At 46.0% G+C, this 27,098-nt stretch overlaps 1 protein-coding gene across 1 annotated transcript in view; it reads right to left on the bottom strand.

Annotated features, from left to right (window-relative positions):
* cdh13 (cadherin 13, H-cadherin (heart)) overlaps positions 1–27,098 on the bottom strand; it is a 327,823-nt gene that overhangs the window by 11,987 nt on the left and 288,738 nt on the right. The window contains exons 11-13 of the mRNA XM_072698600.1: positions 23,240–23,382; positions 6,130–6,363; positions 1,217–1,438 (exon numbers count right to left, since the gene is read on the bottom strand). Of these exons, the coding sequence (XP_072554701.1) occupies positions 1,217–1,438; positions 6,130–6,363; positions 23,240–23,382 (599 nt within the window). The remainder of the gene's footprint in view (positions 1–1,216; positions 1,439–6,129; positions 6,364–23,239; positions 23,383–27,098) is intronic.

Genomic DNA, 27,098 nt, shown 5'->3' on the forward strand with positions numbered 1-27,098 from the left:
TCTACGATCCCCAGGATTTAACACGGGAAATTGATCTCTTACCAGAAGGCCACATTTGCCATAAAAGCGGAGAAGGGAGAATGGATATGGATGGAAAATATGGATCAGACCAACTGTTCAAAGAAGGGAAAAAGTCCAACAGTACCTACCCTGAATACAGGTGGAAAAGGACCATCCATATGCTCTTCAACAAAGTACAGCACTTAAATTCCTTATCATATAGCACAAAACCTTCACTGTCCGGGTTACCAAAATGACTATGCAAACCTGTACAAATCAAGTTCTTTACTGGCCTTGTGAAAGGTGCATCCAGAAAATGAAAGCGACCCGCTCCATCATGAGAGTATGGCGTCATCCCATAAATACTGCCCAAGGTTATAAGTCTCATTACATTATTTACACATACATCATTACCATCGCAGCCATATGTTAGCAAAATGTCACCCGTAAATGAAAAGGGAATTGCTATTATCCTCTTTAGCGTCTCATGAGTGCGGGATGAAAATATCTGAGAACGTCCCCTTCTCGCCTCCTGAAATGATGAATACTGCCCTTTGAACTCACACGTTACTCTTCATATGACTAACAAGATGGGAGAAACGGTGAACACTCCTGATTTTATACGTTAATCTTCATCTGGACTCTACTCCCAGATATCCAGCAGCACTCTGATTCGACCCCTGAGCCTCCACGACCCTCCAGATGCTGAATCCATTAAGAGCAAGTGGCCTTTTACTCCAGAGCAGAGGAGGAAGAGAGCAGCCTTCTGATAGGCCTCTGTGAGCTGTGCCTTAGAAACACCTGAGTTAGGGCTCTGTCAGCAGCAAGGACCTCAGGGCATTATGGGAAGTGTACTCACAGAGGGTATTATGGGAATTGTACCCAATGGCATTATGGGCAGTGTACTCACATAGGGCATTATGGGAAATGTACCCAATGGCATTATGGGAAGTGTACTCACAGAGGGCATTATGGGAAGTGTACCCAATGGCATTATGGGAAGTGTACTCACATAGGGCATTATGGGAAATGTACCCAATGGCATTATGGGAAGTGTACTCACAGAGGGCATTATGGGAAGTGTACCCAATGGCATTATGGGCAGTGTACTCACATAGGGCATTATGGGAAGTGTACCCAATGGCATTATGGGAAGTGTACTCACAGAGGGCATTATGGGAAGTGTACCCAATGGCATTATGGGAAGTATACTCACAGAGGACAGAGAGCAGGGCCAGGGCCAGGCCCAGCCATAGCAGGTTGCCGCGCACCGCCCAGGCACTGCTGCAGTCCATCTTGTTCTTCTTGCAGGTGCACACCTGCACTTTGATCTCGGTGCTGTTGGACAGCTGTGGCACCCCTGAGTCGGTCACCAGAAGGGGCAGCTGGTAGTTTGCTCTCTTCAGGCTGTGTAGCAGTGTGACCTGGGAGTGTGTACCTTAAACATAAGGCAGAAAAACAAAAGTATGAGTCAACAGACAGCGCAGGTTTACACCACACAGACCGGTCATATGACACTCATGCTCCTTAGATTTAAGCAGAATTGTGTTCTATACACGGCCAATTTAAGCGCTGCTAGGGAATCTTTCCAAAAGAACAAGAGACAAGCTTCCAAATGGAAACTTACAACCTTTTAGACTCCATCCCTGACCATCAACTCCTCTTTCTGCAAAACACTGCATTTTTTAAATTTAAGTGAATAGCTTTATTTGGCTGCACATTCCTTAGATTAAAAATCATTGAACTTGAACATGAATGGGGGGGGGGGCACACTGCTACTTCAGCTGTTATTTCAATTATTTCTGTGTAATCAGATATTATGTGTCAAACATCAAAAAGACAAATGCCCAATTAGCCCATGCTGAATGAATGAGCAAACATGGTTTGTCAATATGCTGTACTGGGCTAATGCTGCACCACTGCTGGGGAAATATCACAGGATCAAAAGGGATCCAACCAGGGATCTACTCAGAGATCTACCAGGGCTCTGACACCCAGCTATCAGACGTTAACTGAGCGCTTTCATTCTACTCTGGATCTAAGTAGAATTGACACACTTGGTGCTGCTGTTGAGGTTCCCCATCTTCAGACATTTGGGATTTTTCATAAAGACGTCTCTGTGAACTCCAAACCACCTCCTGATGTTTCCCCTGCTTGCTGTTGACTCACATCTCCATGGTTGGCAGCTTGAAAGCCACCCCCACTCCTCATGTGAGGGCTTTGCACGTCCTCCCTGTTTCCCACCCCTTTCTGCTGAGCACTCCGCATCCCTCCTGCAGTCCACAGACATGCAGTCATACTAACAGTGTGTGCATGCCCTGCGATGGGTGTGCATGCCCTGCGATGGGTGTGCATGCCCTGCGATGGACTGGATTCGCATTCAGGATGGACCCCAGCCTTGCCCTAGTGCCACCTGGGATAGACTCCAGGCTTGCTCCAACCGTGACTAGGATAAGCAGATAGATGATGGATGGATGGATGGACGGATATGCCTACGGGACTGCATTCAAATTAGGGAATCTAATTTTGAAGCTGCACTTATGTACCAATTTGTGCCCTTAGCTAAGGGAAACTCCTATCATCCATAACAAGCTATGGAGGAACAATAAGCTAATCGCTATGATCCTTAGCGTGGATATTAGAAGATACAACAAAACGTGGCAGGATATGGATGGCAGAATATTTCTAGGTGTCTATAAATCAGAGAAGATCGTGGATTTTTTTTAAGATGAGGGTCATAAGAGGCGCCAGACTTATCATGTTTTGAATCTGAGTGACAGGGAAGAAGGGACTCCGAGTGGCTCTGTGACCCTGTCCCAAGATTCATCTGTCTGCTTTTACCTGAACGTAACCTGCTCCTAATTCTGAACAAGCCATCGGATTAACAGTGGCCTCAGTAATGAAAAGCACGTTGTGTCTTGGGGGCAGCGTGTGGCTCAGCAGGTCAGGGCGCCATGCCTATGATCAGAAGGTAACTGGTGTGAATCCCAAGGTCGGTGTAGTGATTGCACTACTGGGTCCCGAAGCGAGGCCCTAAAGCCCCAGTCGCTCCAGGAACTATTGCATCATGCATACTCAAAAAATAATGTATGTTGTTTAGAATAAATGTGCCTGCTGAAGAAAAAATGTAAAAGTAAAATGGTGGGGGTTAACATGAAGTGGTTAAGAAGACCCTGGTTATAATAACTAGCTGCGGTGGTATAAACACCATCAAGGAAGGATCCATTGTGGGGCTGTGTGCTCTCTGCGAAGCCGCTTTCATCTTTTACTTCACTTCTTTCCCCACTCGAGATGAGGTAAAGAAAGAGTTTTCCTCGCAAAAAACCTGCAGCTAATGGCTTCCGCACAAAGACGCCCCCCCTCACTCGTCAAAGGAAGGGAGCGGCCAGGCATGCCACCCCCACCTAAATTCACCGCCCCGTCCATTTGCCTCCCGCATGGCCTGTTCCTCCACCGGCAGCGATCTGGGCTGCGGAGAGGCTCCGGAAGAGTGCCCCGGCCCTCACTGTACTTCTTGAAAGTTTTATTGTTGGAGGAAAATAGAAAAAAAGCAGCACTTCCATCACAGGAGTGTGCAAATGTGTCAACCTTTCTCCACCAGTGGCTGGTCACACACATGAAGTCCAAGAACCAGCTCATGGGGGACCTTGATGGATGGAGGTTTGAATTGTCATTTTATGTGACATTTCTCTCTGGCCTGAGGCCTGGCTGGTTTGCTGAGGGATTGTTCTGTTCCGGCCAGTGGCCGCACTGCCTCATACCACCATCGCAGCCTCCATGACGGTCTCACTCTGATTCTTGGGGGGGGGAGGTGGCGCATGACTCAGTGGATGGCAGAGTGTGGCTCAATGGGTTAGGATGCTTTGCCTGTGATCAGAAGGTTGTCTATTCAAACCCCCAAATCAGCAGAGTGATTTCACCACTGGGCCCCTGAACAAGACCCTCAAGAAGGAAAAAAAAAAATTTCACCTTGAATAAAAGGTTCTGCTAAATAAATAAATGTAACTGGTTCTCTTCTTTCCATGTAAACGGCTGATCAGAACATTGACCCAGGGATTCAAACTAGCCAGAAGGCCTGAGAAAAAACAGCACCTTCAGCTAGCAGAATTGGCAGGAAGGGGAGGACACAAACTCATATTTTTATATATATATATTTAAGAAGTCGGGGGGCCTCACAAGGCTGCCACAGCAAATCACTGGCAGAAAGAGAGCCGCTATTTTTTGGACACCTCAGGAAGCTTTTCGCTCCAGCCTCCCCCGCAGCTAAAGCCTTGCCGTGCTCAGACTGGTAACTTATTTACCCAGCAGACACCTGTAACGCGACACCCACCAGTAGGTGGCTCCAAGGATCGACGGCGACATCGCCACTCGGACGACATTAAAATGGTAAGGACAGACGAAACAAAAATATCGGGCTATTTCTGTCTGCCTCTAATTATGCTAATTTATACATTAATATCATCCTCTGAGGAGTCAGTGTAGCTAGTAAATGGTTTAAATCAGAGGGAATTAGCAGAAGTTTGAGAGGTGCATAAAAACCACTAATCTGTAAGTAAATTTCAAACAAATGTTCAGTAGATTTTTCATATGAGTAAATTAGCCCTGCTGATAATGTGTACAGTTCCCAGAATAGTGCAGGATATAAGCAGCAGATGATAATCACAGGGCCGGGTCAGAGTCTGGAGAGGCAGCAGCATGCAGCTTTAAGGTGCGCTGAGCGGGTCAAGCACAGAGTACCACCGAGGCGGCTAGGATGGTAGCCGTCAGAGCAGGCGGAGGCCTGCCTCAACCATCCTTCTCATACAGTAGCTTCCTCCTGGTCATGTGACTGTTTTGCCTCATATCTATGAATTATATTTCCTTGGCATTTAAACTGAAGCTCTAACAAAAAGTTTAAAATCAAATAAAAACGGTGACTCCATGTAACTTGTATTTCTTTCATGTAAATGTATCTTACAGTACTTTGGAACGTACTTCACTAAAGACATATTAAGTCATCAGGTACAATAATCGCTCTGTGACTATAAATCCAGGAGGACAACCCAATGAACGACATCACTTCCTGTGCGTGCCTGACAGAACGGCCAATTAAAATGAAGCACTGCTATGAAAGGCCACACATGCTGAACAGAAGCTGAACAGAACCACAGAGCGAGAGATCGTTCTGGAAAGGGGGGTGGGGGGGGGGGGGTAGCTCTTACTTTTAATTGCCTCTGTATATGAAGAGAGTGAAGTGCCGTGTTTATCACATTTGAGGGTGAGTGAGGAGCAGGTAAGTTGCGCTGTGCATTTAAATATGGGCACGGGAAATCTATTGGGGCTATCTTTCCAAGGAGAAATGCCCGCGGTTGCAGAAAGACGACCCAGAGACACCTTGCGCAATTAACACTTGTTAAACAGCTACACCTCCGCACAAGACCTCCCAGCCCCGCTGGCATCTTCATCGCAGTGCCCGGCCGGAGGAGGACAGATCGTGGCCCGGTTGCTAAGATCGAGAGCCATGCATGTGGGTCTCTGAGCTGAGGGCCAGCTGAGTAGGAGCTGTCTGCTGGAGGGGAGGTCAGGAGGAATACTCTGGTTCTCAGCATCACTATAATTATGGAAAGGGGTGGAAATACCAAAGTAGACTAAGAAGGATGCATGGTTTTCTGATACATTTGGGTTAGAGAGCGATAGAGATTGTATCTCATGCTATTTTGACTGCATTGGGACTGTTCTGGTATGAATGGGTAGATGTTTGGGGTAGACGGTGGCGGTGAGTGTCTGTCATGCTTTTGTGACCGTGTTGGGACCGCATTAGGACCATTCTGGTATTAATGGGTGGACATTTGAGTCAGAGAGCGACAGTGATTGTTTGTCATGCTTTTGTGACCGTGTTGGGACCAGGTTAAGACCGTACTGGGACTGTTCTGGTGTTAATTGGTGGACATTTGGGTTAGAGAATGACAGCGATTGTTTCTCATGCTTTTGTGGCCACGGTGGGACCAGGTTAAGACCGCACTGGGACCGTTCTACTGTTAATGGGCGGGCTTAGGGGTTAGAGAGCAGCATGGTGTTTCTCATGCTTTTGTGACCGCGGTGGGAGCACATTAGGACCGTGTTGGGATCACGTGCGTTGGCGACACTCACTGTTGACTGTAGTGACCTTCCATGTCTTCTCCAGGCCCGGCTGCTTGCCCAGCTCGATTTTGAAGGGGTCGGCGTTGGGGAAGACGTCCTTGTCCCTGCCACCCACGACCATCACGTTCAAGTCCTTGGCCTCCTCGCAGATGCGCGCCACGCTCGGATAGAGGTACGGGGGGTTGTCGTTTTCATCCTCCAGCGTTATAACCAGTGTCCCTGTGCCTGTGGCAGCTGGGCTACCTGTAATGGGAGCCAGAGCATCTGCGCGTCACATCACACACACCTCAGGCGGGTCACATCACACACACCTCAGGCGGGTCACATCTCACAGACACGCTGTATTATTTTTAATACTTTTTTCATTTTTGGTTTGAAGATTAATTCCTTCCAGCACCAGTGATTCATTTTGCCCTTAATGCAAGATTACACACTTTGCTGGTGTAAAGCTTAAAATGACACAAACCAGAGAGTGGCAGCTTGGATTTAATGAAGGGACTATATTTGGATGTTGCTCTTAATGATGCTGATGTGATTTGTGGACTCCGCTGTAAGACACTGTCAGAAACGCACTGGAAGTCTCCGGAAGTAACGGACAGCGGAGGCGCAAGATATTAACTCACAGCCTGTTCCCATGGCACACCGATGAAGCTACGCATACTGACGCACACACGTGTACACATACAGGGTCATTTATAAGGGGGGAGAAGTCAGAAGACTTTCAGGGGCCTAGACACTAGGGGGCGCCCATGAGAAACATTGCGGTGGTGGAGAGGGGACTTTCCATATAATTTTGCAGGGATCCAGCTATGTCTCCATGTAGCCCTACAAACATACACAGATAGCTGCTGATGAGTCAAAACATTAAACCCATTCTTCAGAAAACCCAAAACACACACACACTCGTCTATAAACCTAAGTCTAGGCAGGACATGTCAGTCCCGCAGCGATACAGATGGCGGTTCCACGCCTCTCTGGTTCCCGCGCTCGTCGCTCTTACAAAGCCAGTGACATGCGGGTGACGCTTCTCGCCAGGAAGCTGCCCAGGCTGCCGGCCGGAGGCTTCATGCAGCGCGCTGGGCAGCCATCAGCATCCCGACCCAGATCACCGGCAGAGACACTCGCAGGACCGAAGTCGCAGAGAAAACAAATACATCGAGAAAACAGCTGGAGGAGAGGAATCCAACCTAAAGACACGCCATGTCATTTACGATGAACAATGTGTTGATAATTCACAATCAGTCACCCCTTTATTAGAAACACCTGCCTAGGGCCTGCTGAATTCTTTAAGGCATGAATCCAAAAAGATGCTGGAAACTTGCAGGATGGAGTTTGGTCCTTGATATCTTTACACTTGTGGATTTCCTGTTGATTTTTAATAAGCTTGCTCTCAGCCGACCTTTCCCTAACTAGGTGTTTTCGCCCTCAGAACTGCCATGGCCTGAATCCTCCAATTAATCACTCCATTTTCTGTAAACCCTAGACACGAAAATCACAGATTCACAATATCTTGGATCACACGCTTTCTTGAACAGTCACTGAACCTCTTGCCCCTCTCTGCAGGCTGTGTGCATTCAGCTGCACCCACGTGATGTTTGCATTAATGAGCAGGTGTACATAATGAAAGTGACCAGTGAACGTCGTACAGATTTACTACAACATCCTGAACCAATAAAACATTTCTTTCAATATATAATAATATGTAAAGCGAAATCTTGCAGAGACAATGACTAGCACAGCACTGGCCCAAGGTTCTGCTCTAATCACTCCTACCTGCACATTGCAAAAAAAATGAATAATTTCCATTTTTTCCCCTCAAACAGCTGTCTCTGACCTAATAAACTGCACAAAACAAAGAATTCACTCTCTCTTAAAACAAAACACGAATAAGAAGGAGAGGTGAAATTAACTGCGTCGGAGAGATTAGAGGTTATTGAAAGCCTTTATCATTAAATACAACCTGGGGGACTGGGGGCAAGTAATGCTGAACACAAAAAAACCAAATTAAAATCCTGAGCTCTTCTGGGGCTATAAACTATAAAAGCCTAAACAGGCTCCCGGCCACCATGACAATATTGGTGGCATTTTTATCCTCCCCAAGCAGGTAAACACAAACATACGCCACGATCCTCCCAATATGACTGTCCACACTCACGCTTCCACAGAAGGAATTAAACACTGGTTGATGGGGGAGGCGACTTTAAAGAAGAAAAGAAATAAATTCCTCGAGCTTAAATTAACTTCCTTAATTGAATTTTCCGTCTGGTTCATCTGTTAACCTCTCTCTGTGGTTTATTATTTTGTGAGATTGCAGGTTCAGACCAAGGACTAGAGCTGCCTTCTAACTGCCCCACCTGTTTAATGAAAGTGAGGCTCCATTTGTGAAATTCTTCAATCCCTCTATCTTTAAAATAAGTAGCGACTGTTTCTACTCATAACAAAGCATTTTTATATGGACTCTCTGGACACTGCTTGCCAGGTAAAGTCTGCGGTTGTCTCGTGCGGAAGATGCGGGGTGTGGTTCTGCAGAATGACAGGTTATGATTATTTCGAGATAAGTCTTTAACTGTACAACCCACCTCACATTAAACTGAGCACGGTACTTGGACTGGAATGATAAGGAGTGACGGGAACAGCGAACTAGATATTTTGAAATATTACTACTTTTTAACTCTAAATAACAGTATATATAAATTTTCATTAGTCCATGGAGCAAACCGAAGGATTATTTAGTTAGAAGCACAGAACAAATTACACCATTCTATCGTATTTTTGATTTAAAATGGGGAGGTAGAAAAAGGCTTCAACAGATTTAAAATGAAGTAATATAGCTGTAATTTGAGGGGATTCTGGGAGCTGTGTATCCCTTTGCCACTGGTGCTTCACTATAGGATTTCTGTGTGCAGTTCTCTTAGGAGTAGCTGTGCATTCTGAAAAGGTTCTGTGTTGGCTTTGTCCTTGGATGTCAGAGGCCACATCTGGGCCCTCATCGCCATTGCGTTCTCATTGTCATCTCACTTGCTCTCTCATGTCTCGATCGTGTTCCTGCTCCGCTCATGCTCCACGTTCAACGCGCCATCGGAGACGAGTCGAAGCGTTTCACAAAATTAAGCAGCATGTACGTTCAGATGGTCGCAGGCAGCCGAGCGCTAATCGCGCAGTGAGGCCGTCAGCGGGCCGGGGATCTCGATCCTCCTTGACGTATCATCCCCCGTAATGTGTGAGAGACGGATGCTGGAGAACAAATGCAAATTCCCCCCATTTACAAGAAGAAAAATGGAGGTGCCAGTTAAGTGGAATTGCATGCACTTGTTACTCAGCCTTCCAAACGGATGGCCCTTCTTTAATCCCTGCGCCCACTCACCGATCCATCACTCCCCCAGAGCACTCCATGCCGGATCTGCTCTTTAACTCGGATGCCTTTAATTGTCAGTAAAGCAATGATGTATATGTGTAATCATCTCTGGCATCAAAAGCAACTTTCTGCTCCTGTTATTATGCTACTCAGGATCTAGCACTACATAGCTGAACTAAACAGACCGAGGTAACTGTCATTAATTTAAACAACTATTTTAAATAATACTTCAAAAGTACGTATAAGTAGCTGATATTGCGAGGTTTGTCAGCTTGGCCTGGAGCTGTTGCCGTCCTCCATCAGACTCACGCACGATCCTGGCATTTTCTGACTTTCGCAAAATCCGCAACTGCTCTGACAAAATCATGCCGGCTCATTCCACTTTGCCACTGAAAGCGTGTCAATCAAAGGTGCGAAGTCTCACTGCATTCCAGGGAGGAATATGGGGGGGAGGGAGCAGGCACAGCAGGGAGCGAATGAGCCGATAGTGGGTTATGTCAGGTTTGTCTCCAGCACAGGGCTGGACACTAATGGAGGACAAAGGAACAATCAGTCAGCTGAGATAAGGCTGTTCCCACTCCTCATGCACAAGGAGGCCAGGCTTAGGGCTCAGCACATCCAGGTCTTTACCTCCACAAGATGTACTGCACCTATGTCATATATCACCTATCAGTTACATGATTCAGGAGACCCTTCCCAACCTCACTTCACACTAATCATGTGATCATGTAATATGATACAGGGAACCTGTCTGTACCTCATTTAATACTAATCCCATAAACATTACAGGGAACCTGTCTGTACCTCATTTCATACCAATCCCATAAATATTACAGAGAACTTGGCTGTACCTCATTTAATTCCAATCCCATAAACATTACAAGGAACCTGTCTGTACCTCATTTCATACCAATCCCATAAATATTACAAAGAACTTGGCTGTACCTCATTTAATTCCAATCTCATAAATATTACAGAGAACTTGGCTGTACCTCATTTAATACCAATCCCATAAACATTACAGGGAACCTGTCTGTACCTCATTTCATACCAATCCCATAAATATTACAAAGAACTTGGCTGTACCTCATTTAATTCCAATCCCATAAACATTACAGGGAGCCTGTCTGTACCTCATTTAATTCCAATCCCATAAACATTACAAGGAACCTGTGTGTGCCTCATTTAATACCAATCCCATAAACATTACAGGGAACATGTCTGTACCTCATTTCATACTAGCTCCATTAAAAACCTTCACAGTTAATGGCCGCCTCTCTTTAAGGCCTGGATCTGGCTGCCACAGCAGTCTCTGGCCTGACAAGCAACGAGCCTCAGTCTTCAGAGGTGCATTAGCCTGTGTTTGCTAACCCTCATTGATATGCAGGAAAACGGATGGACTTGCATTTGCTGATAGAGAAGAAGGGAGAAGGAGACAATCAAAATGCAAGAATAAAAGTAGGAAGAGAGACAGGGATGTAAAAAGAGAGGGTGATGTGTACAGGGACCTTGTGTTTTTCTTCTTAGCTTTGCATTTATATCTTACGTTTCATTCACATCCTTTCCTCCTTTGTGATATGGACTTTCAAATGGAGCAGATTCAATTTAAGCTAAATAATCAGGAATAGAAAAGTCTGAATATTCACACCAGTAAAATATTCAGCAAATGTTAAAGACATGAGTCATGAGCATTAACTGATGACAAGGAAAATGGGAGCGAGTGAAGGCCTCGGAAGATGCTTGCTGTGAGGTGCGTGCCCTCTTCCAGCCGGGCCAGCGTTCCTGATGCCCTGCTCAGCCTTCAGAGCGTGCAGAGGCGGCGCTGCCATTGGGTCCCCCCGCCTGCGGCCGCTCCCCCCCCGTTACAGCACCATTCCCTCAATGTGTAAAGAAAGCGCTGGGCCTCCCACTCTGGCTGAGGCACCAAAAAGGAGAAGAGAAGCACAGGGGCCTTGGTTACTTTTCACCCGCTGCTTCTTAACTAAAACGCAGGATGGCCAAGCTTGGAATGCTAATGACAGAATGATGCGCAAATCTCTTTCCGTTTCTCTCATTTTGTTTAAGGAATAAACAAGCAGGAAGCGAAAGGCAGAGGCATTTCTCAGGGGAGAACGCTGTCAAGAAACATACCATTTTGGGATTCATTCCGAGCTGTGGCTGGCAAACAAGGCAGGTGCTTGGAGCTCCTACCTGTCTGCGGAGTCTTTTTCATTAAAACATTCATTACTGCAGAAATTGCTTATTGCCCTCCTTGGGGAAGAGAGGATGCCCAAGGCTGGGAATTATCACCATTATTATTATTGTTTCACAAAACCTCGAGGAAGGAAAAAAAAAGGTTTTGGGAATGGAGGAAATGGCCCAGTGGACTCTGAAGTGAAGCCCATGAAAGGTCATAATGCATCGGCCTGTTGCAAGTGGCCTGAAAGTCAGATGGAAGGAAAGCGGGGGGTGGGGGGCTGGCAGAGAGACAGAGGCGAGGCGCTGAGCATTAGCGCGCCCACAGAACTAATGGGAATGGAGAGATGATCAATGAAGGGGCTGTTAATCAGAAGGGAAGGAGACTGTGGGGGTGCAGCGATTAACAAAGTCAGAGTGGCGCCTCAGAAACTCTTTCGGCCTGAGCCTAGCTTTGCGGCGTGAGCACAGCACCAAACCCCAAACGGAGAGTGCACCTTTAATGGGCTCAGCCGCGTTCCACTCTATTCACGTTTCTCATGTCATTTCCTGCAATAAGTTTATTCTCAGTTTCTCTTCCTGTGTCCTCCAAGAACCCACTTTTTCGGGACTGTGTGTGTCTGCTGGTGGGTGCCAGCTGCCCTGGGCCCCGCCGCTGTGTTCCATTTACCTCGGAGGTCTGAATTTAGAGCTGGGAATGACGTCACACCCAAATTAATTGCGTTCCAGCACAAGTTGGAAACCCATTTAGCAACACCAGTTCTAGCCAGGTTCATTGTCAGCCATTGTTAGCAATACCATTTAACAGGTAACAACGCATTACATGGTTTTAAACACCATAGCAAACATGTCCATAGATAGCAGTTGGACACCACTGTGTGTATGACTGATTTAATGAGCCACAAATAATACAAGAGTGCTACTAAACAATATATAACTACAGCGTTCACTTCCTTGATGAAGCGCACAGCCATCTTGAATTCTGAGGTCATGGTTGTAGAGGTTCCTCTGACTTTCTGAGTCGGAACTCCGACTTCAGGGGGCATTTCCAGACCAGGAACTTCCCAGTTCAAATGGAACACAGCTTAGACTAGAGGGGATAGGCGGCAGGCTGCCCCATGACCTTGCAGACGGATAGCAGTAGGAGGTCAGACTGATCATTTTTCATGACAGATTGGTGAAGGCAGGATACACCCCCCACCCCCCCCCCCCCCACCCCGTGCAGAAAAACACTCAGCTACTTCCTAATAAATCAGCCCCTACAGGTCCCCACTAGAAGCATCTTCAGCATGTTTTATTAATTTAAATCACGTTGCGCGGATATTTCTAAAAATTACATTCTTCCCTAACAAAACAAACTGATTTATTTCCCATGGTTTGGTGATACAATAAACCAAGTTTCCCAGAATTTACTGAAACTGCAAGCATGCTGTGTTTGCTAAGGTGCAATGAAACAATGCACCATTTTTGACAGGGACCAATGATATGATAATACTGTGTGCTTCCTGTTCTGTGGAATACATATATTTGGCATGGTAATACGTTTTTATGCATGTATTTGTATTCCTGTCCTTGTGATGCCTGTGATTCAAACCCATTTGCTGCCTGGTGTCACAAATTCATCCATTTTCAGTTCTACCTTCTTGTATCCGGTGTGAGTGACATGCTACCTGTGCCTCATACAATGGGCAGGTGTTAAAGGTGTTAACACCAGCCTCAAATACATATCCACAATGTTTGTGTGTGTGTGTGTGTGTATATCAGAGTAACAGCATCACACCATTCCATGTGGCCAAAGTCAGCCAGACATGAGCCTATTTTGCCCGCCTGCTTGACCTTGGTCTTCTGATCTAAAGATCCCATTAGGTGGATGTATTTCTGAGAGCATGTTCCAGGAATGAAATTTTCACTTAACTTCTGCCACATGCCTTTCATATGACTAGTGTAAGAGCGTGTGTGTGTGTGTGTGTGTGAGATGGAGAGAACATATGTGGTCATCCTGATGGGCATCCTGTGTGGCACTGATGGGCATCAACATCTCCCATTCAAGCATTTTAAGACCGCAGTTCACTTTCTGAAGTGCTGCGAACAATGGAATAAAATTTCATATGCAATTACACCCGGAACCACTGATGAAAAGGTAAAGCAATTAAGCTCCGCCGGAACAAACAGGCTGATTAGCCGACCTGACAGGCAGAATGTGGGAGTCAGTCCAACAGGCAGCCGCTCTTAAAGCAGATCTTTCTGCAGGATTCTCGCCTTGCAACCTGTGAAATTTCCTCTTTAAAAAAAAACAAAAAAAGTGATTAAAGAGTGAACTTCTGATGTTCTCAGGAAGGTTGTGGAGGCTGCTTGGGTTTAATTAAAAGAGACAGTCATGCTGTTAAAAGCGACATCCAGATCACATTACTTTTTACATTTTTTTTTTTTTAATCTTCCGAGTCTGATGTTGCGGGCTTTGTCCGGTTGTACTGCCTACGCGAGAGATCTATCCGCTCCACGCACGCTGAACTTCCAACAGCCTTGTCCTTTGTCCCCATGAAGGGTGTCACTTATTAGTTTAAAGTATGTAGTATTAGATACACTTAATTTGAAAGCTGACTGCTCATCTGAAAGGGGGACAGGAGCACCTGAGCCCCCCCCCCCCATCCTGGCTCATTAAGGGGCCGCTCGCTGCTCATTAAGCATCACACCGTGCTACACAAAGCCTGCAAAATCGTCTGGTGGCCTGGTGGCTTGTTATCAAACTCCACAAAGGAGTCGCACCTCCTGTAATTACAACCACGAGTCAATCCCATTGTTTTTCATCCCAGTGGAATCCACTGAAGATGGCATTTACCCAAAATTGGTAATGAAACTCTCCGCTCCTGCCCCGGCTGCCCGCACACCTCAGGCCTTCGCTACCTATGCCCACCGCGGCGACATGGAGCTGCCGCTACGGGTTCTTGAGCAGACTCGGGCATGCTCGACGACATTCACAGAACAGCGGGGTTCTCGGCCATGGAAGGAAGCCACCGTGAACATGGGGGGAGTCCTCACGCAGAGACCGATGGCAAGAACTGGCACCCGGCAGCTGTTACAGTACAGCATACCAGTGAAGGCTCCACACCCGGCAGCTGTTACAGTACAGCATACCAGTGAAGGCTCCACACCCGGCAGCTGTTACAGTACAGCATACCAGTGAAGGCTCCACACCCGGCAGCTGTGACAGTACAGCATACCAGTGAAGGCTCCACACCCGGCAGCTGTTACAGTACAGCATACCAGTCAGGTCACCAAAGAGATTCCACCAGCTGTTCACTTCAAGGGTCTTACAACTCATCTAAATTTCACATTTTCTGTCTCATTCCTGTAAATATCAGCGGGAACCAAGTCACTTTCAAAGCCAAGCAGCCCGGTTTTGAATTAAATATTTTGTGACGTTCACGAATTCTGTGGGAATCGTATCAGCAGCAGCCATGTTTGGCTTGGGTCGTGTCATGTCGGGCTTCTGATTGGTTCAGCCTCCTCAGTGAAAAATTCTGATTCGTTCTCAGCAGAGGTTCCCTCCCATTCAGGGGCATCACGGCTCCACTTTCACCCACCCACTCTCACATTTGGCTCGTCCTCGGGAGGCGCGATGGTGAGTGACATGAGCAGCAATGACCAGCCGGCGTGGCAGATGCTGCGAGAATCCGACGGGAAAGCCTCCCGCCCAAGTGTACGGCTTATCGCTTACACAGCCCTGAACTGCACTGGTAATTCATTACCGCACTGAAAAATGCACAGCGCTGTAAAATAATGAATGTTATCAGTCTGCTGATATAATTCCATTTTAAGTTCAATGGGAGCTCAAGTTCAAATTAGTGTTCATAATACTGGGTGTCAGACAACTCCTCCAATCAACAGTTTCATGAGTTGAGAGAAGGACCTGAATGAATTAGATTTTCCTGGAGCCCAGTTGGTAAGATTGACGTGTTTATCTATCGACTTGCAGCATTTTTTGGAGTGAGGGAAGGAGACTTTCCCAAGAATCTGCCCACGTTCGAGTGGCAGCTTCTGCAGTTCAAAGATAAAGAGACCAACGGGCGCTCTGTCAGACGGACTTAACCGCTTCCAGCCTGTCGGAATTAATAAGCTGCTCTTTCTGCATCCTGTAAGATGGACGATAGAGGAAACGAGCGGGGGTGACGCTGCAGGTGCGACGCAGGACCAACGTCTCACTCAGCGACTGGATTCTCTCAGAGCTCATGAGCCAGCAGTGGGCCTCCATTCCTCAGCCGCAAGCAATTCGCTTCCTCACCGGCTCACAGCCTTACAGCAAATTATATTGGTTACTCACTGTTGTGATTTGAAATCTACCAATCAGCTGCATTTTTAGAGCGTATATTTAATTTTACATCATCAGCAGCATTTGTCAAATCTCAACATGCAACGTGTACAGTGATGTGAGCAACCTTCGACAATTGAGGGAAAAAAAATGAAGATGCAGAGTTATATATGAGTTTTTCAAAAGCAAACAGAGGATTGGGCATGACGCTATGCCCCCCCCCCCCATTCAGAAGTGTTCCACAGTCTATGACTGTTAGTGTCACGTTCTGAACATGAGTCCCTACCGTAACTGATTGAGACGGAAGAGGAGTCTGACCACAGGTGAATCAGAACGTTGTGGGTGAGACTTTTGCAATAAGTTTCGCAGTGGCACACGACCACGGCCGAGACCCGACTGAGTCATTTATCTTGATTTATCTCACCTTTAATCTAGACCGATCGATAGCTCTGCCAGGCAGAAGTAAAACCGTCAGCAGCCTCTCCCTCCGTCATGCTCCCCAAAATGTCTGGCCACATTAAACTCCATCCGGCTAAACCACAGGCTTCTGTCCTGATATAAAACAGAAGCCCTTGACAGGGGGAAGGGAAGCTGGAATTGGGACTTTGGGTTTGACACGGCAGTGGAAAGGGATGAAATCAAAAGATTGCCATTTCAACTGCAGCAGACTGGGAAAGTTAACGTGAACTGGGCCTAGGAAAGGCATGAGGTCGCGAGTGGGCGCGAGGGGCAGGTAGACTAAACAAAAGGACATTTTATAATAAAGGCACAAGTGACTAAAACACCTCCCACTCTGACCCCAAACTTTGTTCTCCACTATAGGTGTATGTCTTTAAAAAAGAGTGCATGATGGGATATGAGAAAGCTAAAGCATTCCAAAATACTTGTACAAATGGCAAATAAAATTTCATTCACTCTACCCCTAGCTCCTTTTCATTGTTTACGGAAGTGACAAACAAACATGGATCTTTCTTATGAACATTTATTGGGTGCATTGTTTTCTGGTGGCAGTGAGACATGCAGTCCCAGTATGAACCAGGATGCAGCTGAGCAGTTTGAACACCATGTCGAGCAGCTCACCATGTGCTCTTATGGTATCCAGGTGGTCCAGGTTGCGCTCAGAGCAGACCTTTGCAGACCTCTTTCAGCTTCACCGCAATAAAAGGCCATCTCATGAGCCTGGCAGTTTCTGAGCCTCACGGCATCGCATTCCCTGCTGCACGAGCCTCGCGGCATCGCATTCCCTGCTGCATGAGCCTCGCGGCATCGCATTCCCTGCTGCATGAGCCTCGCGGCATCGCATTCCCTGCTGCATGAGCCTAAGTGGCATTTCGTTAATGTTGCGGAAAAACCTTTTTCCACTCAGCTGAAGTCAACTGTAAGGAAATAGGGTGTAGTGAAGTTAGGGACCGAAAACTGGACTGGACTGTTCAAGCAGGCAAAAAGCTACGTCCATGCTGTGGAATTGGTCTTCTCAAACTCAAGGAGGAGCCATCCAGGCCCTCTGATGGTTAGGATCTGGCTCATGGACTCTTTATCAAAGGTGCAGGTCCACACGACAAGGCGTGGCAAGAAACGCTTAGTGCACTGACCCATCGATAAGCATGAATACGCCCAGGGCCACAGACAGACCCCCGGACCGGCATATGTGGACGAAGCCGTAACCGGATGGCACCATCTGCCGCTCATTCCGACCATCATGCCAAGGAGCAAAGGCGAGACACTGAGCTGCAGCATCTGCCACAGCTGGTGAGAATCAGACAGCGCATTAGTGTCTGGCTCTGTTGTTTTTTCCCCCATTTTTTGTTGCTTTTGAGAAAATGTGAACCTGTGAGCCGCCTGCTGCTGTCGATCTGCGATTGCGCCTCAATGCTTAGCACCAGGGCAGTGTGAGCGAGCGGGGGGTGGGGGGCACCTCAACTGTCATTGACTTCAGAGAACAAGCGGTGATTCATTGGACAGCTGTACAGACAGCGGCCGGGAGGCACGGACAGCACCGCCGCGCAGGATGAAGGCGTGGTTTGTGACTCGACGTGAAATCCAGTGCACATCCTCCCGCTCCGCTGAAACAATCGTGCACCAGCGGAGCCAAAATCACATTCAAGAGCAGATCTTTGAACTGCAGATCTCCTGGTCAGACTCCTTCGATATCACACTGCAGAATCAAGGTCATTATAACTTCCAGCTTTTCTGAATTCAGTATTTGTCCTGGGTGCCCCTGTTCCCATTGTCTTACATTTTCATCCCACCCATACTCATCTCCCTATCCTCCCTGAATCCTGGAAATCTCATCCTTCCTTCCACACTGTAAGAAAGATTTTGACGAGCTGCACACAGGGATTAAAGATCAACTTTGCTGTCTAAAGGGAATGAGGCTTTATTTGCCTTTTGCAAAGTACTAGAATGGATACTCTGGGTACTCTGGATACTCTGGAATGTGTTTCTCATACCCAAAATTAAGGCCCCATTTCTTCTTCCCCCCCTCCCAGTCACATGACCCTGCTAATGGCATATCACTGGCTGGTGCCTTTTCATTTTTACATGATGGAGTGTGAGATCCAAACTCACCATGCTAACAACAAACTGAAAAGCACTTATTCTCATCCATGAGGTCCCCTTGCCTTTGCTGGTGGTAACAGGCCAGAAATTAATGCCCTGCTCTTTCCCCTGCTCTGCATCTGAAGCTTCTCCCGTGTCACACTCCCTGATTACCCTAACCCTAACCTAACCCTAACCCTAACCCTTAATAGGGCTGGGAAATGGGCAGCGCCGATTCCGAGATTATGCTAAACCTGGAGGCCAGCGTGTCATTGCTGGGTCCTGCTGGGTCATCGCAGGTTCAGTAACACGCCGATTAATTCAGGAAAGAGCAGCCTGCTCCCAGGCCTGATCGATACCCCTTTCCCTACCTCTGCGTCCATGTCATGCAATCATCGCCCCACGAGCAGCTTGCAGCACCGGTGCCTGTGATACTGAGCGCCACGCTGAGAAAAACATCTGAGTCTAATGGAGAGGAGTCGGCCCGGGTCTGGAACCTTGCTCTGCAACCATCTCCGAGGTCAGGTTTGCAGATAACTGGCTGAGACATCGGCTTCCTGGACGGCTGGGACGAAGATCCCCATATTCCTATCCTATTCCTATAAACAATCAGTCTCACAGTGAGTACACTGCAGACACCCATCTTCCTGACACATGAGCAATGCCAAACCAAGTCCAGTAATATAAAAGTCTTGAATGCTGAATGCATTCAACAGCAGCAGGCTGAAAAGATCAACCTGATGACCCGATGTAAATGGGGGTTTTCATTTACAGGGAGACCCAGTGGAGATACAGTACTCAAGCCCTGATCACCTACATAAAGGGCAGCTGCCCCTTAGCAACATCGCCAACAGGCTACTGTACTATAATACAAAATACTTCAGTGCTTTGTGTCCTGGGAGGAGAAAATGCATAATTAATAACACCAAGGTTAATATTCTTCATTAGCATGTAGCACAGCTATTGCAGAACTCCCCGATGCAGCAGTAAAAGCCAGTGTAATTTAGACAGAAGGCCCTTTGTCATGCAAAAGAAGCGTAAGGCTGAGACAAGCTCAGAGACAACAGGTACTAAATTAAATGTTATGGCACTGTTTTTCCCTACAGAGCGCCATAAAACAAAAAAAATAATTCTACTTTCTGTATTTCTCTCTATACATTTCTGTTTTGTGTCCACGTGTGAAAAGTTACGTTACTATAACAGTTTAATCTTGACTTAAACTATTCATGGTTTCTCAGCAGTTTTAAACATTAATGATTAACTTTAGTCTGTGAGCCTACTGGTGAAAGAGGGATGGATGGACAAAGAAAATTCAGACAAACGTGAACAGGATGAATTGATAATAATCTGATATTTAAGACAAGTTATCAAAAGCTTCCAAACCCAGATATACTGGGAATGAGGGGATTCAGTACCTCTCTCTGCCACAGAAGGCGCAATAAGTGAAAACAATTCCCATTTAACTCGATGTATTGTAAAATCTGTAGTCATGTGATGCTGTGCCATAATCAAAGCCTGTGGCCCATTAATTTAATTTTATTTAATTAGTCTAATTCTATGATTAATCACTTTTGTTGCCTGTACTCGTTGCTCATGTACTACACATACATTATTGTTGGTGGCTTGACCGCACATTAGTGATGGATTAGAGGAGAATGGTTTGTTTACCTCACAGGTGTTTCTGATATTCACTAATTATGCTCTAAATTTGATTACCAAGACAGCTGAGAGGAAATACCAAATGAAAAATACCAAATGACCAAGATTTTGAACCTAATTCTAATGATGCAGAACTGCTCACTTCAATGTTGTTCCTGCATTAATTTAATCCATGACTATAAAGGTTTTGCCGGCGTGTCCAGGAGTGGTGTATGGCTCTACCAAGCGGCTGACTGAACCGTCCATCAGAGACCAAACTTCTTGCTGATTCGCATCCACAGGCAACGAAAAGTCCCTGGTCTGCAGACAAGAGGCTGGCCATCACGTCCCAGCTCCCCGGAGTATGGGCCACACGTGGCGACAGGATCACGCGGACGCAGAGCGTCATGTCGGGCAGCGGCTGGTTCCGCTGGTTGCCTTGGTGACGTGCCAGAAAAAGAAACACGGCGGAGCCGGTTAGACCGCCTGCAGCTCCCAGACAGCGACACGGCGCCTTGGTCACCAGGGAGTCCTGATCCTGGGCTTGAAAGACTGATGGACACGCTGCTGCGTTGAGTACGCCGCTCACGTCTGTGCGGGAAGCGTCCTGGGCCGGGAACCCTGGGTAAGGCCGTGGCCGGCCGGCTGTAATGTACCGGTGGATGACAAAAGCGCCGTCTGAGAGGGATGAGAAGCCCGGCAGGCTTGAGGAATTCCGATGGCGCCGATAAGACCTTCGCCGCACTTTTGCTGGAGGGTTTTTGTCTTACATGAAAAAACGTCTGTAGCCCCTGCCCCAACGTAGAAATGGGAGCATGTCAATCATACCGATTATGTGCCAAGCTGCAATGAAGGGGAGCATACAGTCAACTGAATTATGGGTACAGGAGCATGTTCCCGAAGTTACTCTCATGTGGGAGACCTGTAGCTACATTTATTTAGCAAATGCTTTTATGCAAAGCAGCGTTAGGGGGCCACGCTCGGGGGCCCAACGGTGAAATTACTCTGCTAGCCCTGGGATATGAACCGGAAACCAACCAATCACACAATCAGGATCCTAACCTGCTGGGCCACACACTGCCCCCTGTATGGCATTGTGCACACACAGTATGTGGCCCATCCCCCAACACGTGCTGGCTCGAAGCCCGCCATCACAGAGCTTACATCACTCACTAAAGCACTGTTTTCCTGAGAATATTCCTGGCCAACACAGCCAACAGCAGAGCCCGAGTTAATACTTGAATATATACAATCAACATATCATTCACACCAATTTTATCATTCACAGCTCCATAAAAAAGGTTTAATATGCCAATATATAATGTAATTAAAGCCTTCAGGTTCAGGCATAACTACCACTGTCCAAGACTGAAAACAGCTGCTCCAATGGTATAACTAATACCCTTTTTTCAAAAGCTTGCAAACCTATTTTTCAGGGCACTACTTATTATAATTACGATAGTGATAAATATGCTAAAGTCATAAATTAGACACCGAAGAAGAGCCAGGGAGATGTGCTGCCGTAAATGGAGTTGAAGAATAACCGTAGAGTGCAGATTCAGCCCGAAGTTTCCCGCCTCTTTTGACACCAGTAGATGCTTGCTATTACCAGGAGTACAGAGAATCCCAAATACTGCTGTGAAGGATATCAATGTTTTATTTTCCCCAACACGGTTTGGCTGGAAGGTAACAAGCCTCCGGGGGGATACAGATTACTGGCAGCGACCCGAGTGCAGCAGTGGCGTGATTCTGTGTTGAAGAGGGCTTCCTCTCATCCTCTGCATCCCAGGCCTGATCTAATGGGATGACGTCATCATTGTAGATGTGCTCCCACAGGCTCTGCTGCCTAACCGTGAGAAACACACTCAACCTGAGCTGTTTCGGCACCTAGCTGTGTCAATGGCTACAACTGAAAATAACTTCAGTATCAAAAAGGCAACTTTCCCATAAATAGAAAGGTAACTGTACTTAGTTAATATGCTTAATTTTGCAATATGACCATTTTGTATTCAATTGCCTTTTAATCAATTGTTAGCTCTTTTAGACATCCTTGAGTTTTGCTACTAATGTTACTAATTGAAGTTTGATGTGCTTTTTTCCTTCGTGGGCGTAGTGCGAGTTCCTTCACCTCCCCATTGCTTCTCGTGTGCGCCGTAGGTCACATGATGCAGAACTGGAATAGTAAAAGCAGTCAGACGGTCAAAGCAGGTGTGTGGGTGGTCCTAATACCACTAGAGATAGCATGGACGGGGACCGTGACCTTCGCCGGGATACACCTGCCCCGCGGAAAATCACAGCATTCTTCCATCCTGTCATTTTGTCACCATCTAAATGTCACAACAGGTGCCAGTCAGTATATGACAGAGCTGTCCACATCTCTCACCATGCCCCGGAGAGAAATGCAGGAAAGTGCGGCCTTCATTATTCGCAGAGTAGGTGAAGAAATAAATAAATAAAGAAAGCAGTGCATTAGCTCGCCATAATTCCAGGGACAGAGTGTTACAGCCCAAAGGTGCCTGAGTGAAGGTAAAACTTATTCTGTGATGCCAGGAAACATGGGTCAGCAGAACCGCGCTGAGCATGAATAAAAAGAACTCTCTCTCCATTAATGGCTCCTTTTTCAGATGCTCTCGTGGTCCCGGGCTTCTTACAAAGCCACGGGGGGGGCGTGGAAGCGAGAGCTTTCTGCGTTACCCGCGTCAGGACCAGAGGCAGGAACCGCGGCGGCTCGATGCTGATCAGGTCGTGCCGGATAAATGTGCCGGGTGAAAAACTGACAACTGCTGCGGGGCGGAAGCCACTGGAAGACGGGGGAAGAATCCCGTCGGCCGCAGCGGGAGTCATTCTCATTTATTTCCTGACGTTTTTTGGAGCAGGTTTTCTCTAGCAGTTTGCATCGCTCCTTCAAGATCTTTAAATGTTAATATCAAGTATAAAAATTCAATTATCGGACACATTTTGCAACTGTGATATGTGAAGAGCCTCATTTCCAGTAACAAATTATTCTGCATTGGACACAAACGCCATAATAACATCATAATGGCTATATGACCATATATAAAGCTGTCCTTGTTCAAAGTGGTGAAGAAATTAACCATCTTTACCGTTGTCTATAGCAATGAAGACAGCACTGTACATGTTGTTGTGAACGAAGGAAGATTCTCGGTCCAAGATGGCCGTGGTGTTCACGGTGCCCTTGACTGGGTTAACGGTAAGCCAGCCCGCTGGGTCGTCCAGCAGTGCGAACCTGAGGAATAAAACACGCCGTAAATCCCATAATAGGAGACCAATCATCAACCCCAACCCAACCGATCATTCATTAACACAGAATGAAATGTAGCCAGTGAGATTATTTACACACATACTGTCTAAGAGGGTCAATAAACCAATGATTATGCTGTTAGTAGCTAAAGTATGATTGTGATGTATGTCACGTAAATATAGTGAAGTAGTAAATTGTGTATAATTTTTATGTGAGGAACTAATGTAATGCACTTCAACCCTCTCCATTAGGGATGATGCCAAAGAGACACATCATAGAAACAAATCACAGTGGGAAAACACAAAGATCTCATGGTTGATATGATCATGCCCTAAACACACAGCAAGACAATGATGCAAAACAGACAAGGAGGGGCCTGTATCACGAATGCAGGGTTTCTTGCTGAGCCAGATAACTTGCCGGATTTAAGGAAGTCTGGTCTAAAATTACACAAACAAAAATAAAGTTAATTTAAACTGGGGTACATTAAAGTTATCTGGCTAAGCAAGAAACTAGGCTTTGTGACACAGGCCCCTGGCCTATTTCATACTTCCAGAATAAGCAGGATAACCCGAGAGCCGCCGGCGTGTTTTCGACCGCCTTTAACCACAAGTGGCAACGTACTTCTGCGTATCAAACCTTTCATCTTTGTTAATGGGCCATTGTATTAACATACCGCTCACCCATCAAGAAAACAATGGAACAGTCAGTAATCCTCCTAGCAGCCGAGTTACTGTCACCTCAAAAAAGCCATAAAACCCATAATACAGTCGAGTTCATGTCACATGTTTTTGTGAGTATTCGATAGATTAATCGGTGCCACTTTACAATAAGGCTCCCCATATAAAGGGTTTAGGGATGGTTTATAATCTGGTTATTAATTAGTTTGTAACATTTTGTAAATTATTAATAGACAAGTTTTCTTTTTATTAATGAGTTACTACCATTTACCAGTGGAAAAATAGAGCCTTATTGTAAAGTGGTAGCGATTAATCTTGTGAAATTAATCTTAATAAAACAAAAGCCTCGCTTTAACATAAATAGCAAAAAAATGATCACTTTAATCGGTATTACAATTGGGTAGGGGCAGTCTTATTATTTTGAAAAGATTTAAAAAATGACACAGGTAATGTTTTCTCATATTGATTTTATATCTGTTGGGGCAGCAACGCAAACGGAACGGCGAGCCGCTTCAGACGAAAACAATTCACATAAAACGTCAAATGAACATTTCAAATAAACCGTACATTTGTTAATTAAGTGTTTCACCTGGGTTGATTTGTATATAAAAAAAAAAACGTTACTTCATGCAGTTAGTAAAAAGTGGAAACTTCAGCGAATATGAAATCACAGATAAATTACGTCTATTATGCAGCATAATTCATTCTACGCTTGAAAACTTTTCAGCTTCACGATTCACAACAGAGCAGTCAGTCTGTTAGGAACCATACGGCTTTTCGGTTGAGAGTGTTAGATTTGCTGCTGTTATTAACGCTAACGGCACATTAGCACAAACAAAAGAGCTGCAGACACCGAAGTACGTCTTGCTTGGTGGTTAAAGGAGTCCATTGGCGTGTCAAATGGCGCATCTAATGCTAATCAGGAAGGAACAGCATTGAAACCCTTGAAGACCTCTAGTAGGTTCTTATTTTAGGACCAGAAGTGAGCAGAAGTGGATATGGATGGAGGGCTGGGCCAAAATTCTCCCAGTGCATTGTGGGGGATTGACATAAATACAGGAAGGGGGTTGGTTTCCTTGCTGCTAAACGTGGTTTAAGCAGATAATGAAAATGAGGGAATGATTATTTTTTCCATGCAGAGAAATTGGATGTCATATGCCTTCATTAAGTTTCAAAATGTTATGTTCACTTAGATTTCCTTTTATGCTACTGTCAGTTTTGATCGAGGTTCTGATAAGATTAGGTTTTGGTATGACGGGGCTAATTAAGTAAGATTTATGGGAAGAATGTTGCTAGGCGGGGGATAAAGTAAGGACTCGAGTAATCGAGGGGTTGATGTAGAAGAACAAGAGAGACGTTTTTGTACGGGATAAAGTCAGAAGCTAACGTGTGATTTACAGCTAAACTCCAGTGTGCCGAACATGCTCAGGAGGGCGTGCAGGAGATAATGGCCCCACTTCGTGGAGGAATTTGGTGGAGCCCGAACACTAACCCACGTTAACAAGCCGCTGACAAGGGGCCTGTTCAGCTGGATAGGCCTTGGAGGCCCGGAAATGGGGCATCCACCCAAAGCAGACAGAGCGCAGCTGATGGGACCTTTAAAAGCCTGTCACCGCGCACCGACAAAACCTGTTGGCATTCCGGCCGCAAGTCTGCTGCAAGTATATGGACATGGACATGGGCCATAACCATAATAACAACTGTGACACCCTTACCCCCCGCCCAGCCCTAACCTTAACCATAAGTAGCCAAACAGAATACAAGGCTTCTGGCATTTTTAGTGTTTTTGATTGCAGTCACAGATTTTTTTTTATTGAGTTTCCCCTTGTGGGGACCGAAGAAAATGGTTCCCACAAGGTAGAAAGTTACAAGTTTTTTATCACATTGTGGGGAAATGTAGTCCCCGCAATGTAATAATTACAAACCAAACACACACACACACACACACGCTTACCCATCGTACATGTGTATTTATTTACACATTTCCATTTCTATCTCTATTTTTTATTCCATTTGTACTGTCATGTTTGTACATTTAATTCTCTACCTCATGCCACCCCCTGCACCAAAACAAATTCCTTCTACTTTTCACTCTTGTCAAATAAAAGGATGCAGATTCTAATTATGACTCACTGTTACTAAAATATAATGTAAGAGGAATTAAAAAAAATAATAATCAAAGCTCTGGCACAAAGAGGCATTGGGCACAAACATGCACACATAGGAAGTAGGAGGAAGTAGGAGCAGAAGACGTGGCATGGAGAGCGAGAGCAGAGGAGAGAGGGAGAAGGATGAGAGGAGGCGATGGTGGGGTGGGGTGGGGGTGTAATATGTTTGTCAGCATTCTGTTGAAACTGCTCAGTAACGGCAAAATTGTGTTTGAAACAAGGGATGCCTGGTTAACAGAGCGCAACAAAGTCTGGGGAGATGGCTTTATAATCGACCCCCGGTCTCTTCCCGTGCGAGAAGATCTCCGCTATCTCTGCCGATGGCTTCCTCTCCGCCCGCACGATGGCACTTATAAAGACGTCATCGCACACGCGTCAAAACACACACGTGTGGCACAGAGAAGGCAACATAGCTTGAACAAGTGCTGCTGTCCATAAGAGCTACAGAAGTCACAGATGACTAATTAGAAGTGACAATGCAATTATTGTCTGAGCATACATGACCTTACAGCACTGAGGCAGAAAAATGTGTACAATTATTTTAACTGCAAAATAAAACATTGTAGCATTTTATCAATGTGTTGCAATGTGAATAAATTTCTGTGAGGTGAAAAGGCATTCTTTTAGTGAGCATTTGTGTAATCCAAGAAGGATAATGGTTTGCTAGAGGCAAAAAATATTTTACCCATGCATTTATGTAACTGAGCTTGTCCATGGACACATCCTATTATAGATTTTCACTAAGATGACTGTTACTCAGACTAGCCTTCAGTGGATAAAGTTCTTATATCCTCTGCATTCCGACACCCACGGATACAGGTCTTGCAGCTTTGTGCACCCAGCTTGATCAAGG

This window comes from Paramormyrops kingsleyae, chromosome 13 (assembly GCF_048594095.1).
Source record: "Paramormyrops kingsleyae isolate MSU_618 chromosome 13, PKINGS_0.4, whole genome shotgun sequence".
Lineage (NCBI taxonomy): Eukaryota > Metazoa > Chordata > Actinopteri > Osteoglossiformes > Mormyridae > Paramormyrops > Paramormyrops kingsleyae.